The sequence below is a fragment of the Solea senegalensis genome, linkage group LG6 (genome assembly GCF_019176455.1).
Source record: "Solea senegalensis isolate Sse05_10M linkage group LG6, IFAPA_SoseM_1, whole genome shotgun sequence".
Lineage (NCBI taxonomy): Eukaryota > Metazoa > Chordata > Actinopteri > Pleuronectiformes > Soleidae > Solea > Solea senegalensis.
In genome coordinates, this window is record NC_058026.1 from 22,106,363 (window position 1) to 22,123,718 (window position 17,356).

At 45.0% G+C, this 17,356-nt stretch overlaps 2 protein-coding genes across 2 annotated transcripts in view; one reads left to right on the forward strand and one right to left on the reverse strand.

Annotated features, from left to right (window-relative positions):
- The first annotated feature begins 789 nt into the window (after window positions 1-789).
- Window positions 790-17,356, forward strand: part of fhip1aa (FHF complex subunit HOOK interacting protein 1Aa) — a 32,560-nt gene continuing 15,993 nt past the window's right edge. The window contains exon 1 of the mRNA XM_044027412.1: window positions 790-1,031. The gene's annotated coding sequence lies outside the window, so the exon portion shown is untranslated. The remainder of the gene's footprint in view (window positions 1,032-17,356) is intronic.
- On the reverse strand, window positions 7,717-10,167 carry LOC122770988. The gene has a single exon (XM_044028234.1). The coding sequence runs from the start codon at window positions 10,165-10,167 to the stop codon at window positions 8,107-8,109; it is 2,061 nt and encodes a 686-aa protein (XP_043884169.1). The 3' UTR covers window positions 7,717-8,106.

The window sequence follows — 17,356 nt, forward strand, 5'->3', positions numbered from 1 at the left end:
AGGCAAAACTTTATTTCTGAGCTATGCATCTGCAGCTGTGGTTAAGTTTAGGATTACATGTCTGTGTGAATTGTGGTTAGGTTAAGGTTATGGTTTGGAGTTACCTGGTTATAGTTAAGTCAATGGATACGTTTTTGGTTAGGCTGTCCACAAGGATTTTTACATTTATACTGGAAACCACAATAAGCATAATCCCAGCAGAGTGCTGAGTCATGCCCAGCCCTGCACTTATTAAAGTGAAGGCCATCAGAGTTCCCTGAGTGGGAAAGGGAGGGGTCAGCAGAGGAGACCTATGTTTGTTGCAATCTGCACTTTCACCACAAGATGTCACTAATTTTTACACATTTTACCTTTACACAACGTGGCTTTATGTTATTACTTGTGTATAATTTTTGAAATGCTTAAAAAAGCTGAAAAACAAAAACACTATAACATAAATGATTCATTTTTAATTACCTCTCATTGCCTATGTGCAGCACCGTCACAGCCCAATAAAATGTCATGACCCACACTTTGGGAATTACCTGAATAGAGTGACATACAAACAAAACACAGATCCTATTTTCACTGAAGTACTAAAATATCCTTCTCACTTTGATTACATTTCACTGCTTTAAAAATCAATCAATCAATATGTCTGTCTGTCTGTCTATCTATCACAGTTTGTCAGAAATTAATTTTCTGATGAAGAGTAAACAAACGGACAGAGTGGGCGTGGCCTCTGAAGCTCTCAATGGGAGGAGCCTTGACGTTGGGATTAGTGTGTTTCACATTAGTGTGTGTGTGTGTGTGTGTGTGTGCGTGCTGAAGGCCAGGTTCAGGTGAAGTGGCTTGGTTACAGGTAGAACACCTCAGTGTAGTGTTACCAAAGAGAGACACGAAGAAGCCGTGACCAAACCCACACGGGCGTTTTATCCCTGAGTGGACTTATTTAGCGTGAGTGTGAGAAAGAGCTGCTGTTTCTGCTGACTGACGCTGTTTAGCGGCTGCGCTCTCTGTGTTCAGCCGCAGGATCGAGTCACAGTCCGACGGTAAGAAAGAAGGAAAAGCTGCCTACATGGCGTTTGCCGTTGTGCTCGTGTTAACTTGTGTGTTAAATAATTACACTTAAAAGTGAGCTTTGTGTTGTTGTTGGACCACGTGTGTGTTCGTGTGTTTTTGTTATTTCAGTTAGTAGTTGTGGAAACCGTGATTGACAAGCGCTCGTGAGTGAGTGGGTGGGTGGAGGAGTTGGGTTGTCTCCTCAGTGCTGGGTTTACTGCAGGATTCTGGGTAAAAATGACCACTGAGTTAACGTCATTGTCAGGTTAAATGTAAAACTCTTGCGCAGTGACTCCTGTTGTCGTGTTTCCACTCGTGTCTTTGCTGTTGTGAGTCCTCACCATAGTAACAAAGCAGACCCACCCCAGCTCTAATCATTGTGTCATAGTTCACCACTTGGCAGCCACAGCTAAATAATAATATGCTGTTGTTTTGACGGGTTTTATGAGCACAAGGGCAGTGCAATAAATTGGTAACTATTCTTTTTATGCATTTATTTTCTTTCTATCAGTGGCGGTTGCTGGTCTTTGAAACAGGGAAAGCTCATTTCAGGCCCACTTATTTATACATAAATTGTTACATACATTCTGCAACCAAACAACTAGAACAAGGTAAATTATGTAAAACTGAAAGGCTTTAATAGTGTTTTTATTTACAGTGTATATGTACAAAAATGATCTATATCACCGAGCAAATAACCCACAACGACCAGCTATTTGTCTACAGACTTCCCTCGCTAAAAAATTCTCACAGGACTGAGGCAGAATAGGCTCCTCTATCGTATATGATCCTCCAATCATCAAGCAGAAACCCACCGTCCGCGCCCCGCCCACTGCTCCATCGACTTCCAGAGAAGCTGAGCTTCTGTGAAAGTGATGTTTTGACGCATTTGTCCAATCACCGTCAAGCTCACCACAATGAAAAACACCTGTTCTGTATCGTCCCATAGAGAACAGTTGAAGCTGAGCTTCTCTATAATCTATAGTTCAATAACAATGTATAGCGTGATATGATTTTTTTCAGTATCTATCATTATAACAAAGGCTCAGAATGGATATGTTTTTATACAGCGTGCAAATACACGGTAACAAAACACATAAATGCCCCAGAAGTGTGAAAGGTCTCTAAAGCTGGGGGAAACACTATAAGATACTTTGCCCCATTTTACCCACAATTCACAGTTGTGCAGAGTCTGCATGGAAATCTGTCAGTGTTTGAGGGTAACAGACTCGACCTGGCCTCAGTCACAGTCAATCAAATGTGTTTTTTGAGTTGACTCTGGACCAGCGCTCCCTGTGACCCTCATGTGGAGGATAAAGCATTAGAAGATGGATGGGTGGATGGATGTTTTTTTTGCCCATATAGTATTAATAGCAATATGTCAAAGGCTCAATGTGCAGCCTGTATATTGAGATGAAAACCGTACACTGAATGAGACGTTGCACTGTAAACAGCCTTTTCTGATTGTCTTAACCCAAATGAGGTGGCACATAAGAAATAAGAAAGTGAATACTTACTGTTTACTGTTTGCTCGATTAGTGGAATATGCACTTATGGATTTCTTATCTCAGCCACATTACACACACAACTTAATTGGATATAACGCATTAACAATTAAATTATAGACAACAGCGGACCTAACCTGATTTTATTATCAGACTATGCTCTCAGCAAATCACTTTTATCTCATAATCTATCATGTCGTATCAAGAATAAGGTCAACAGTTGGGTTATTGTAGTCCATGAAACATCTGTCACAAAACATTTAGATTCGTATGTAACATCTTATAGTGTGTTTGCACAATGCATAAACATTGTTGAACTTGAGCTCTCCTGCTCCTTATGAACATGCAGTAATCATATGTTAAAAAAGGGGGATGTTTCACTGTGCTTTGTGTTGTGGGTGTTGCATGATCGGAAAAAAAATCATTACTATTGAAGAAAATAATTTGGTGACAGTTATTGTTATTGTTTATCTCTCAGCCCGACACACATTGCTGCTGCTGCTGCTTGCTCACGGCGAAGTTATTTTACAGCCACACACTGACGTAAAGCTTGACTGTCCTATTGAGCTCTGAACTCAGATATCCATTGTGAGGGAGACATAATGTCGAGTGGTGCAGAGTTACCAGCAAACACCATGAATATTTCATGGCTGTGTCATTCCTTCACAGGTGATCTCTTCCACCAGCTAAATCAAGGCTTCCCACAGCCACCTGGTGTCGAGAGAGAAAGTATATCAAACACAAATGGCTAAAACAGTGTTTTTGTTGAAAATGCCAGAAGAATAATGTCAGCCTTAGTGTGATTTATCACTCTGCTGCTTTGGAGACAGTTTATGTTTGTGTGACTGAATATGTTTTTTTAAGTTGGATATTTCCAAAGCTTGTTAACAGATGCCAGCAGTTTGTTAAGACTTTGAATTTACAGTTATTTTGGTTGCTTTGATTAGTCTTTTTTTTCCCTCAATTTAGCAGCCAGTTTTCATGTCATAGTTCATAGTTTATAACCTGCTGAGAGACTAAGACACACATTGATTACTCACATTTAAGAAGGTAGAGCTATTCGTTTTTGGTTGAAATTATTAATCAACTCTTTTAACAATCTAAAATAATGAATTAATGAAATAATTACTTTGACTTTATAATTTGGTTGATTTGACTGGGTTTTTCATGTATATGGAGTATTGTGTATGAATGCCGTCTCCTCCTAAAAGATAACCCTCCTGTGACCTTATGTAACCTCCCCTGTTTCTCTATTTTTTTTTACCAACTTTGATGAACACAAGATCCACTTATAGTATGGGTTTTAAACAGATATTGATTAAACAGACACGTTTTAATCAACACTGGGGCTGAACAATTTTTAAAAAATTGTGATTTGAATTGCCAAATAATTTCAAGACGGGTGGACTTTAATGAGGGATGAGAACTTGAATATATGAATCATGGTCATATTGACCTTTCCACGCCATCATGTGTTTTGTGACTCATTCAAATACTTGAGGCACTTGATAACAGCTAATCTCTGTCCATTTTCTTCTTTGTCAAACTGTTTTTCCCTTTTGTTATGAAGACAAACATGTCCACAAAACTTCAGCAAGTCATCATCACCAGATGTGGCTGCTGTGTGAAACGTCCCTTCATGTGGCTGCTTGTTTAAAGCCCATTAGCAAAGAACCACTGGCTCTTCCTGCACAGCCGGAGGAGATGAGACGTAAAGTCAGAGCTCCTCTGCAGTATGACAGTATTTTAAGATTTATTCAGGCAGTATTTTTCTTTACAGTAAAGGCCTGTAAATGTGTGAGTTTGATGATTGTAAGGGTTTTCTTTTCCTGTGGTTTGGTTGTTGATTGTTTTAAACAAAGATGCTTTTGATTCTCCACTTATTTATGACTGCTGCTGTGGGGGCTCTGCCTAACTCTTTTCACACCATACATTTACAAAGTAATATACCTGTCTCTCCAACACTCCAACACACGGGCGTTAATCATAAATGCCGTGTGTGAGGAATGTGGTCAATAAGTGATTATGTAATTAAGCAATTACTAAATTAATTGTCAACTATTTTGACAATTGATTGATTTTTTTTTTTAAATAATTAAAACAGGCTTTCTGATTTTCTAGCTTCTTAAATGTGAATGTTTTCTGGTTTCTTTGCTCCATATAACAACATTTTATGGGAGAGTCTGTCTGGTGATGTGCACACACGGAATCTCAGTGAGTCTCAGTAGGCTGTGAATAATGGTCATTCTAATGTGATTACATGTAAAGGTTCAGGTCCCAAGTCTGTGTTTTGGATCTGATCAGCCTCACCTTGTCTCTGGTGATCACACTGTTGTGTGGCTGACGTTTCTTTGTACCTTCACAGCAGAATTAAGTGGGAAATAGGCAGAACAGTTGTTGTTGCTGTTATAGCAGCAGCGGGTGTCTGCGTGTTAACCTGTTTCTTGGCTTCCTCCATGAGTGACTGAGCTCAGCTGTGTCCCATGTTTCAGATTAGCCCTGCCCTCATCCACTGACTCTGAGAGTTAACAGGCAGCATGGCAGCTATGTGGCAATGGTCGTCTCTGGCAGCATTTCTCACAGGCTCAGCACAAAGTACTGCCTTAAATTCACACACTATTTTGGATTAAAAGAATAGCTCAGCATTTTTAGCATTCCTTCAGAATGGTATTAATCTTCACTGCCTTCTACCTCAGCTAAAAGTGAGTACATTTCCCACACTACTTAAAGGTCCAGTGTGTAATATTTAGTGACATGTTATGGTGAGACTGCAGATTGTAACAAATAGACAACTCTTCTGCTCACCTCTCGTTTTCTAATGTCGGGGAACCATGGCGGCCTTCGCATACCCGAGAGGATGTTGTTCTTGATCATTTTATAAAAATATGAAATTATTCTCTTGTCTGTTTGTCCTTTTTAAGTGGCTGTAGAAACATGACAGCGCAAGATGATGGCCTCCATAAAGCAAGGCCCCCTAGCCTGAAGTATTTATCCATTTTTCATGGAATAATGACAAATGTGCCGTGTCTTAACAACAGTGACCAACAGGAACTTGAAAGTTGTCTCAAGTAAGGATTCTGTGTCTACATGGCTGAAGGTTGTCAGGATATTTTGGTCTTTTGTAGATGAGAAAACTGCCCCCAAAGTGTTGTGAAAATCATAGAGATTGCAGCTAAATCTAGTAAAACCGCTTGTGAAGTGAACTGGAATGTAGGTTTCAAGTTGTGTTTATGGAGCCTGCTATTTGTCCTCTGTCACAGGATAGTTGACATGAAGTGGTAAATCTATTGTGCTGGAGAGTATACATGTTTATACAATGTCAATCTATTTTGACCTGAAAATTCAACATATTAGAAATAAGTGCAGTCACGTGAAGGCACAGGTAAAGTGATATAGTTTCCAGTGGAATGGAAAGTTTTTTGTTACGTCGGTTTAAAACAGAGCAGAGAAACTCGCACATCCACACCCAAGCAAATATTTGACGCAGATGAGCCCAAGAGGCATTTGTTCTGTTTTCCCTTTAAAAACAAAACAAAACTCTAGGTTGTGAGTTGGTTCATGTCCCTGTTGGCATTAAAGCTTCTTTAAAGAACTCGATTTTGTATCAGAAACTCTTCTTTTCATCCAATTGGCTAATTACACATCTCTGTGATAAACATCTCTCAACTTCACAGACATACCATATCATCTATCCTCCGCTCCACATGCAAGCATGGCTTTTTATCAGCGAGTTAGATGCGATTCAAACGAGTTACAGAGGAAGTAGAAGGAGCAGAGATAGGATATACCCACACTAAACACGTTCTTATCACTGAGAGAAGCCCATTGTCATGCAGGGATAGGCTGAAGGCTCGTCATACCAACATGAAAGTAGGACTGATGTCACCAGCCCGCACTGTGTACATACAATGAGGTCATTTAGCCCGTGAGGGTCGGAAGACAACACTATAGAGAAACTATAGAGTTTCAGGAAGAGGATAGAATCTTCAGTGGAGGACACACGGAAGGTTGTAATGATCCACACAGTTTATACACAAGTCACACACTTTTTTGAAGCTGATTTGGAAATACATATACTTAGCCATGGTAGTGGTCTTGATTAACTAATCGGGGACAAAATGTCATTGTCCACAGAGGATAATATGTGTCCCGAGGTCTGACTTTTCTTACTTTCTAACTTTCCAGTAAGGCTGAGAATCTTGTGTTTGTTTCTCAGTGAGTATGGGATGTTTTGCTATGAAAATGTGTTCTTTTACTTGATGTCCCCCTGAGGATTGCTGCTTTGAGTGAAATGTCCTGACACGTATCAGATTATTTGTAATTGCAGTAGGAACGTTTGTGCTCGCCTCAGGAATATTTGGGTTTTGGCTGAATTTTAAAGGTATGTTAGTCTCTGACTAAATACCCACAACATTAAAGACATTCCCATTAACCTCAGGTAGTGAAGTTGTTTGCAGCACTTATTAGAAAATGTTGCTAACACTTAGACGACCCAACATTAGTTTGTTAGCACTGGTATTTTGAGCCTGTTTTCCATCCATCCATTACTACTGCTTTATCCTCCACATGAGGTCCCTTGGTTGACCTGATATTTTGCCAGTGTTAACTCAAAGATGCTTTATTGTTGCGTATGTCTAATAAAACAAGGTAAACCTTTTATGCAAAAGAAAATAAATCTGGATATTTATCAGACACTGTATAACAATATAGGGGTAGTTTAACTGTTTCACTGAACATTAATGCTTAAATATTTTCCCTAGATCCAAGTAAGTTTTGTTTTTGTGTCTCAATTTGACCAAACCATGACTATTTCATGAGCTAATCTAGATGTTTTATTGTTACCATGACGATAAAGGTCTGGTATACCTGCTGCCACGGGGATGACACCTCTTCAGGTGATGCTGCTCTGGGTCTAGTTGGGGTAAACAACCTGTAGTCGCTAAAGCTTTAGGACTCATGGGTGTACACATAATGTGTAGTACACAAACGCAATGACTCATGAAAGTTAAGTATGATGTCACACTAGGATGATGCTCTTTCCTCTGTCCATGTTTAGCTGTATCTGCTCCCACAGAGCTGCGACATTTGAAGTTATCTGCCTTTTGGAGCTCAGTGTATGAAAATGCATGTTTTTCTTTTCATATCGCCCTACAATTAACTCAAAACGAAGGGTTACTCAACGTAACCCCGGTTCTTTGATAACAGAGTGAGGTGTTTCACTATGGGATATCGCCTTGGCATGACCAACCAGGGAAGCTCCAATGGCACCACGTCTGTCAGTGACAGACAGGTCGAGCTGTGCTGGGGCACCGCCCCCTTCATACTATCACAGCCGACCCGCCCCTCAAAATCATTCAAGACCGGTTTCTTTCCGTGCCTAATGCAAGAAGGGGCGTGTGGTGAAACACCTCACTCTGTTATCAAAGAACCGGGGTTACGTTGAGTAACCCTTCGTTCTTTTTCTAACTTCGTTCGGTGTTTCACTATGGGAGATATAGACCACTCCCGGATTGCATATGACTCCCGAAGCCTAACTACCACAAAAGGTTGAGTGACAACATCACTCCAACCCCGGAGCACCGGCACCGAGCACCACTTGGGCCAAAGAAGGACCAGAGACATCTAGCCTGTAAAACTTGACAAAGGTGTGAGGCGTAGCCCAGCTCGCCGCAGCACAAATATCCTGAACAGACACCCCTCTAAACAGAGCCCAGGAAGCAGCTATACTCCTGGTGGAATGAGCACGCAAACCCTGGGGCGGCAGCAAACCTTTGCAACTGTACGCCACAGAAATGGCCTCCACAATCCAGTGAGACAGCCTCTGGCGGGACAATGGCTTGCCCTTATGGGTAGTGGACCAGGAAACAAACAGCTGGTCAGTACGCCTGAAATCTGCCGTCCTACTCACGTAGGACTGCAGAGCCCTCACCGGACACAAAGTGTTAAGCCTCTGCTCCTCCGTCGAGGAGAATGGAGGCGGGTGAAAAGCCAGCAACTCTACTGTGGGACACCTGTAAGCCGACTCCACCACCTTAGGCACAAAAGCCGGATTGGGCCGCAAGCAAACCTTGGAGAGTCCCGGACCGAACTGTAGACAGGAAGGGCGGATAGACAACGCCTGAAGGTCGCTCACGCGCTTCGCCGTAGACAAAGCCAAAAGCAGAACCGTTTTCAGAGACACAAACTTCATCCCCACAGCCTCCAAAGGCTCAAAGGGATGCTGAGAAAGGGCATCCAGCACCACCAGAAGGTCCCACAGTGGAACCAGGTGCCTAGAAACTGGGAGCTTTCGACGTGCACCTTTCATAAAGCGACAAACCAGGGGGTGCTGTCCCACCGGTTTATCACCAAAACCCACGTGACATGCTGAGATGGCAGCGAGGTACACTTTTACTGTGGAAAAAGCTCTTCCTTTATCCACCAGCTCCTGTAGAAAACACAACAGGTCCACAACTGAACACTGAAAAGGGACTGTGAGTCTAGACTCACACCATTCCTCGAAAACCCGCCATTTACAGCCGTACAAAGCACGGGTGGAGGAAGCCCTTGCACTCTGAATGGTGTCTATAACCTGCGGAGGCAGTCCTGCTGCGTCCAAATTAAACCTCTCACGGGCCAGGCCCAGAGCGCCACGCGGTCTGGGTGGGGGTGGTAAATCTCCCCGCGTGCCTGGGACAGGAGGTCTCTGCGTATGGGCAGAGGCCAGGGGTCGCCCGCCAACATCTGAACTATTTCCGCCACCCAGTGTTTGGACGGCCATCTTGGCGCCACCAGTATGAGAGACAGATTCTGCTCCCTCACCCTGGCCAGGGTGGGGGAAATCAGACTGAGGGGAGGGAATGCGTAGAGCAGCACGTTTGGCCAAGGGTGAGCCAGAGCATCCACACCGAGAGGTGCAGTGATGTCCGACAGGGAGAAAAACAGCGGACAGCGGGCGTTTTCCTGCGAGGCGAAGAGATCTACGGCGGCTCGGCCGTATCTCTTCCAAATCTGGTCCACAACCTGCGGGTGCAGAGACCATTCCCCGTACAGAGGATTCCCACGAGACATCAAGTCCGCCCCTCTGTTCAGAACTCCCGGCACATGTGTCGCCCTGAGTGAGAGGAGCCTGGTGCTGCTCCACAGTATCATCTCCCGAGCCAACTTGTGTAACCGTAGTGAGCGAGTGCCTCCCTGACGGTTGACATAGGCTACCACAGTGGAGTTGTCTGTTTTCACCAGAACATGACGGCCTCGGAGAAATTGCAGGAAGTGTTTCAGCGCTAGAAACACTGCCCAGAGCTCCAAAACATTTATGTGAATCTGGGCCATTTCTGGACCCCAGGAGCCATTCACCGCTCTGCCTGACATCGTTGCTCCCCACCCTGACAGGGAAGCGTCCGTTGTCATGGTAACCCTGGACGTCACCGTCCCCAGCGGGACCCCCGTGGTGAACGCCCCTGCGTTCCTCCACTGACGGAGAGACTTCACACAGGTCCGAGTCACTTTCACTCTGCGGTTGAGGTGACGGCGCGGGCACAGGTGCAAAGCTGCAACCCACCGCTGAAAATCTCTCATCATCAACAGACCTAAATGCACTACAGCTATCACTGATGCCATCAGGCCGAGCAGACGTAGGCATAGTCGAAACGACACGACTCTCCCCATCTGAAAGAGGGAGAGACACTGTGTGAGAGATTTTATTCTCCCGTCTGATAGCGTGACGCGATATGACAGGGAGTTTATTTTCAGACCCAGATACTCCGCACACTGTACGGGCTCTATCTGACTTTTCGTCCAGTTTATACTGAACCCAAGATCCCTGAGATGATTTATCACCACAGCAGAATCCATGACCGCCTGCTCGTGCGAGCCAGCGCATATCAGATAATCGTCTATGTACGAAAAAATTCTGATGCCTTTGCTCCGTAATGGAGACAGAGCCCCCTCCACACACTTGCTGAATACCCTCGGAGCTAACGACAGCCCGAATGGGACAGTTTGATACTCGTAGGTTTTGCCTTGGAAAGCGAACCTGAGATATTTTCTGTGTGCAGGGTGAATGGCGATGTGAAAATACGCGTCCGAGAGGTCGATCGTTACAAACCAATCTCTCTGACGGATAGAGCGACAGAGCACTTTGTGTGTCAACATCCTGAATGTGTATTTCCGTAGGTGTTTGTTTAGCACACGGAGATCTAGGATGGGGCGAAGGGCTGTGCTTGCCTTCTTGGGAATGAGGAAGTACCGGGAGTAGAAACCCTGTTGTGACTCCGCGGCCGTGACAGCTCTGATAGCTCGTTTGCTCAGTAAAGACGTTATTTCGTCTTCCAAAACCCGTGCAGCGTCCCCCTTGGCCACTGAAACTAACACACCGTTGAACCTGGGTGGTTTCATGGCAAATTGAAGTCTGTATCCGTGAGATACAGTGGATAGAATCCATGGGTGAACTGCGCATGCGCGCCACCTGTCCGCTCTGACAGAGAGAGGTCCTGTGTCGAGCTGTGGTGACGTCACCCCCACGACTCGGTGAGAATCGTGTCTCGCCAGTGGAGCGTGAGCTCCCTCTGGTGGCGAGGGGGGTGCATGACATTGATTTATTTTTGTGTTTTTTATTTTGCATCTCGCCCTTGGCTTTGTGCCTGGCTGCGAAAATGCTGTTTTTATTTGCAACAGGTTTGGACAGGGTGGAAGTGTTTGGTGACACATTAACTTGGAGAACCCCTGTGTCTTCTCCCCGTGGGCCTGCCACATGGGAGACTGAACAAGGAGCCCTGGAGAACAAACAACAGCCAGGGTTCCTGAACCACACATGACGGGGTCCTGGTGGTCCCCCTCCATGACTCTTAACTTGACCGGAGGGGGAGATGGAGAAGCTGGGGTTGTTAGGACGCCCGCTTCTTCTTTCCGTCAGTGGGGTGAGACGGGCGGTTCTTTGCTGCGACCGCTGCAAAGGAGTGTTTGCCCCACGGTCTCTGGGCGTCAGACCTGGGCTGCTGGTTGCCCTGCTGACCAGTCTGCCTCTGAGGGCGGGCACTGCTCTGACGTCTCCTCACTGCGGCAGCTGAGGCTGCAAAGGTGGGCTTGGCGGCCTGAGGGGGGCGAGGGGCTTGTCTCCTGGGCAGACAGAGATCAAAGGCTTCTCCCTCCTGCTTTCTGAGGGTGCTGGTTTCCCTCATCCTCTCCAGAGCTGGGCCAAACAGACCTTTGGTGGGGTCGTATGCGGCATCCATCACATCCGCCTTCTGTGCATCACTCAGGCTCGAGTGGTTCAGCCACAGGGCCCTCTCTCCTGAGACAGCGAGGCCCATAACTCGGCCACTGCCCTGCACTGCTCCCCGTGAGGAGCGCAGGATGAGATCATTCACCACACAGATCTCGTCCCAAAGAGCTGGGTTTGGTGCTCCAGAGTCCAATTGGCGGCCCATCTCCTCCAAAATCTCAGCCAGGTACGCAGACAGCAGTGTAACTGCATTCAGAGAACAGACTGACTGAGCTGCATATTTATACATCCTCTGGAAGATGGAAGATGTGACGCGTTCCATCTTACTAGGCAGAGCGATGTTAGAGGAGGCCGAGACAGAGCGGCGATCAGGGTGAAGGTGGTGGGCTACTGAAGACTCCACCACTGGGGGTTCGGACAGCCCCAGTTCCTTCATCCCATGGATCTCCAGTTTAGAACATCCTTTGGTGGGGAGCTTGTTCTTAAAGGGACAGGACCAAAAACGGCTCATTTCCCTCATGCACGCAGGCACGGCTGGAAGGAGCTGTTTGGCTGGTGGTTGAGCTGGTGGAAGTCTCTTACCATCATAAAGGTCCCTCTCAGTGCCACCTGCGTCCTGAACTGCAGGCCACTGTATGCCCAGCTTAGAAGCAGCTCGTTTACAGACCTCGTAAAGGCTGCTGTCAGCTGGAGGAGCGACATCAGATGCACTGGAGGGGCGAGAAGGCACTGGAAAAGTGGCATCGTCCTCGTCCTCCTCCATATCATCCAAGTTGAGAATGTCTGAGTTGGCATAGCCCTCAGCATCCTCCTCTGGCTCTACGCCAGGGAGCTCCTCAAAGAGTGGCGGCATGTCTGTGTATTCCTCCTCCATCATATCCGCCCAGCTCGTGGTAGCTCGCGGTACATGGGGAGTTTTAGCCACAGCGGTTTCTCCCGACAGACATGGGTCCTGAGAATTAGCGACCGCCACTCTCAGTCTCCTCTCCAAAATTTTCTCTGGCATATCCGCGCAGTGTGGACACGACTGCGGGTCAGCCAGAGACGCCTGTGCGTGTTTAGCACCCATGCACGTAATACACATGGGATGAGGGTCCCTGCCTGAGATGGATGAGCCGCATGACGCGGGACACAGGCGGGATGCAGCCTCTTTGACCTTCGAAACCGGCCCTTTGGCGGGGGTTGCGGTCGAGGACATGGCAGCGGGCGAAGAGAGAGACATTTCGTCGCGCACGGAGATCGCTCACCAAGCACCGTAAAGTCAGCTCGCCGTAATGCGTTAGCTTTACTCTCGGTGACTGATGTAGCTTGTCGGCTAAGACACCGTGCACCCGGCAGATTAGCTGTGATGCTAAGCCCTGCTCGGTAATTAGCGTTAGCACCCGGAGTTTAAGGTCCTAGCTAACGAAACACCTAAGAGTTAGCTCGCCGCGACACGTTAGCTCCGCTCCCGGTAAACACACAGTTAACAAACAAATGTCAACCGTATCCACGCTGACTCGCCGCAACGCGTTAGTCTGTGGGTAACTGATCTACAGTTAACCGACCCCCGGCAGATAATACAGGGTGGTCGGTGGAGCAGCTCGCCTTGACGCGGACACTACACCAAGATCAAGTGGAAAACTTCTTGCGAAGAACTTACTCAGCAAATAAAGGACGTAAGCCAGGGACTGCGTTCGGCGACGAGGACCTTAACGGCGCGTCTGCGAACAGTTTAGCAACACCAAGCTAGCCCGAATAGCTGAGGGAGCTTCCACACAGTTTCTTCACGGGAAGAAAGCGAGAAATGATTTTGAGGGGCGGGTCGGCTGTGATAGTATGAAGGGGGCGGTGCCCCAGCACAGCTCGACCTGTCTGTCACTGACAGACGTGGTGCCATTGGAGCTTCCCTGGTTGGTCATGCCAAGGCGATATCCCATAGTGAAACACCGAACGAAGTTAGAAAAAGAACTACACGGTATATGTGTGCAATTAAGATCAAAATGTCTTTCTCAACATGATGAAATCAGTGGGTGTTGCAGCTTGTGTCGTCCCGTTGCAGGATGACTTGGTGGACCTGCTTTCTCTCCTCCTTTTTCACCCCTGCTGTGTATTTGGACATGTTAACAAATCCCTTCTTGTGATCACTGAGCAATATGTTGGGATCAGCCTGTTTGTGAAACCAGTTTGTGCCTAAAAACAGCCAACACCCATTCATGTGCATGTGAATCCACAGAACTGCAGAATGGAGCAGCACTATCTGCTTACATAATCACGGTCTTATCTTATAAGCCAGTTACGGTCATTATTCAGCACCTGTTGGGCTTGTGTTGTGTCCATGTTAACAGTTATATATACATTATTCTCTACTATTATTCACTACATTTTGATCAGGTTCCCAGACCAAAATGGAAAAAAGGGCTTTTTTTTACCCCCTCCATGTGTGTTCACAGCAAAGTGCTGGAGAAGTTGTGTGTTTTGAGAGACTCTACTGCTGGTGTTAATGGTCAGGGTTTTAATTAATTCGTCTGTGTGGAGTGTTCCGAGTGTAACCCCAAGAGTATGGATCTTGTTTACCTGCAGCTTTTTGAAGTTCGAGCTTTAGGAGATTTATTTCATGTCAGACCTGAAGCTACACTGACTTTAAAGAGCCCATAATCAATATTTTTGTATCAGCAGTAGAATGTCACTGCAATGCAGCTTCTCAAAATATTCCACTTACTTGTTCACACCTGACTTTTTCATTGACTGAAAGTCCTAAATGAGAAAAATGTAATCTCACAGACAAATTATGCTGCCAGGACTAATTGAAAATAGTAAAATAAGTTTGGTGAGTGAGTAAGGAAACAGGAAACCTTTTAGTGAGTTGTTTATTTATTGTTTTTGCATAAGCTTCCATGAGTAAAATGGACAATAGTTTGAGGCTGTTGTTTGTCCTTTCAGTCTGATTCCTCCTCTCCTAAAGAAGATTGGTCTTACATGGCGGCAAATGCCCTTCTGGATAAAAGAAATAATAAACATAGATAAGAAAATCAATGTCCTTTCCTTCCTGGTGTGTGGCTGATTGGATGAGGATGGTAAAGGCTATAAATACTCAGACCAGGAACTATCTGGTCCTCAACGACTTCACCTGTAGTAGCCCTAAATATTTCAGCAGCTGTTATCTCTTTAATGGACCTGTCGTTCAGGGGGTTACCATGGCCGCCACCTGGTCTCTGTAAATTTTATTTCTGTGAGTGTCACCTTGAACAAAGGGAGTGAATAAGAAATGAAAGTAAAAAAGAGAAACAAAAATGCAGTCACAGAATAATTGGATGAAATGTGCTGTGAACTCAAACTTTAAAAAACTCCAGTTTGGCAAGAAAGATGAGCTTTATTCAAAGTGAAGGGTGTTTCCTCCCTCTGAGGTATTTGTCCTGACCACACCTGTGTGTATGAAAAACTTCTGGATTACAGAAAGCTGACGAGGCTAGAAATCAGCTCTAGAAAAGACATGGCAGCTGACTTTATTTCCTCTTTATTTTTTGGAGCTGTTTTTGTCAGAAACAAAAGCCAAGCCTTTGTTGCCTTTGTGTCGTCATGTGTACCGCAGGAGTCAAGAGCCAGTTGCTATTTAAGCAACCCCACAACTAAAACCATTCCCACTGCAGGAAATTACAGTTTTCAGCCAAATGTATTTGTAATTGTCATCATTACGTTTGCTGATGCAACACTCTGATGCAATGAACAGTTTCAGTTTCAACTGTTTTAAACAGTTTATTGCAGTGTGACTTATAATTTAAAAACATTGTTTTTTAATTATGAATGGTTTCATACTGTAGTGTGTTTTATTCACAATTAAATGTGCTTTAGTTGTTTGGATTAGTGACACTTGAGGTCCTCCACGGTGCTCACTCAGCAAGAAAGAGTGAGGAGCAGGTGATCTCAGTGGAGCTCTCATCATCTAATCTTGTTGATATTTCCCTGAGGAGTTTGTTGAAAGAAAAACTGAGTAATTAAAGGATTTTCTTAGGTGAAGCATTTATAGCTTAACGTTGTTACTTTTGATTCAATCATGGGGAAATTTTGGCAAGTTGTATTCAAGTGCCTGACCATAGAGAAGGAAGTTATTGTTGACATCATTACCACATCCTGAAGTCATTGTTGGTACCATCTGTATCTGCCACCACTTCTAACACTTAAAGAGGGACCACCATGTTTGTAAAGGCAGGAGAGAGGCAGAGGAGGCCACAGCCACTTCAGAGACTGCAGCCTGACATTCTGGTGACAGATGACTGGCAACACATGGTCAAACTTAGCAAACAGCTGAAGACATTTTCATGACCCTTAGCACAGACGTTGTGCTGCTGTCACAGTCAGTACGGCAGGTGGTTTATAAGTATAAATAAGAAAAACAAGCCTGCATTGAAACACATGGTGGCTGTGATCAGTGCTTTGCATGTTGTTGTGACCCTAGGCCATGTGTTTGAGTTTTATTTATTTATTTGTGCAGCTCTCTCCTTTGAGTGGGTGTGGGTGTGTCTCTGCTTACTGCCAGACACTCTTAGGTGATTGGCTCAACACACTATGCAGTATTTATTTCCTTGGTTTGTTGTTGATGGGGACTTTATCTCTGGTTCTGTCAGAGATTTCTTCCTGATAAAAGGGAGTTTTTATTTCTCTCCCCGCCGATGCCAAGTGTTTGCTCAGCGTGTGAACTGTTGGGTTTCTCTTCTCTTACGACCCAGTATATTGATATTCTTAAAAATAATAAACCATTTTCCACCCCACCCCCCCAAAACATTTTTTTTTGTATGCTTTCTGTCAGACTATGTCATAACCATGTGCCACCATTTGTTTATTGTTAATTAGTTGTGTAATAAAATTGGTCTAAACGTACGTGTTAGGCAGTGTCACTAACTTTTAATCAAGAAGACTTCAGCCATTTTAAAACTCTGGACTCAAAATGGTCTTGGTGTATAAATAAGTGGCTTTCATGACAGATGTCTGTACTGTTAGCTGTGAACGACTCCACGGGCGGCGGCATCTACGTATATACTGTACTGTGCTGTATAGGAGGAAAAGGCTCAAAACCAGGCAGAGAAACTAAACAAGTGCTTGATGACTCACCCACACATATTGTCACTCTCCATCTGCCTCCCTTTCACTCTCTATGTTTACACGACATCATGCTTTCATGAAAGGTTGTGTTTTCCGAGGAACACGTTATTTGAATGGCCGTGCATGAACACAGCAGCAGACTAGAAATACAGGTTGAGCGGTTCATTCTGTGGTCAGGGTTTAACATTGTACATGCGATTAAAAGCTACTTTCTGTGCTGTGTTGTGTGACATTCTTCCCACGATTCCCAGCTTTCAATGCTTGAGTGGGCTGTTGTTGGTGTGGAGTGGGCCTCTCGTCGATGAGAAGGTTACCAGTGGTTTCACAGCACTAATTGGAAAGGACACTACTGTTATTTTCCCAGGTAGCCAGCATTATGAGCATGTGATACTGAAAAAAATATGAACAGCTGACATTCAGTTGGTTTGTTCTTCATTTTTTTGTACGCATGTAAGCACTACCGCTGTCACTTTTCTCATCCCTCCTTTCCTGCAGACTTTGATTCACCCGTGTTTTTTTCCGTTTCCTC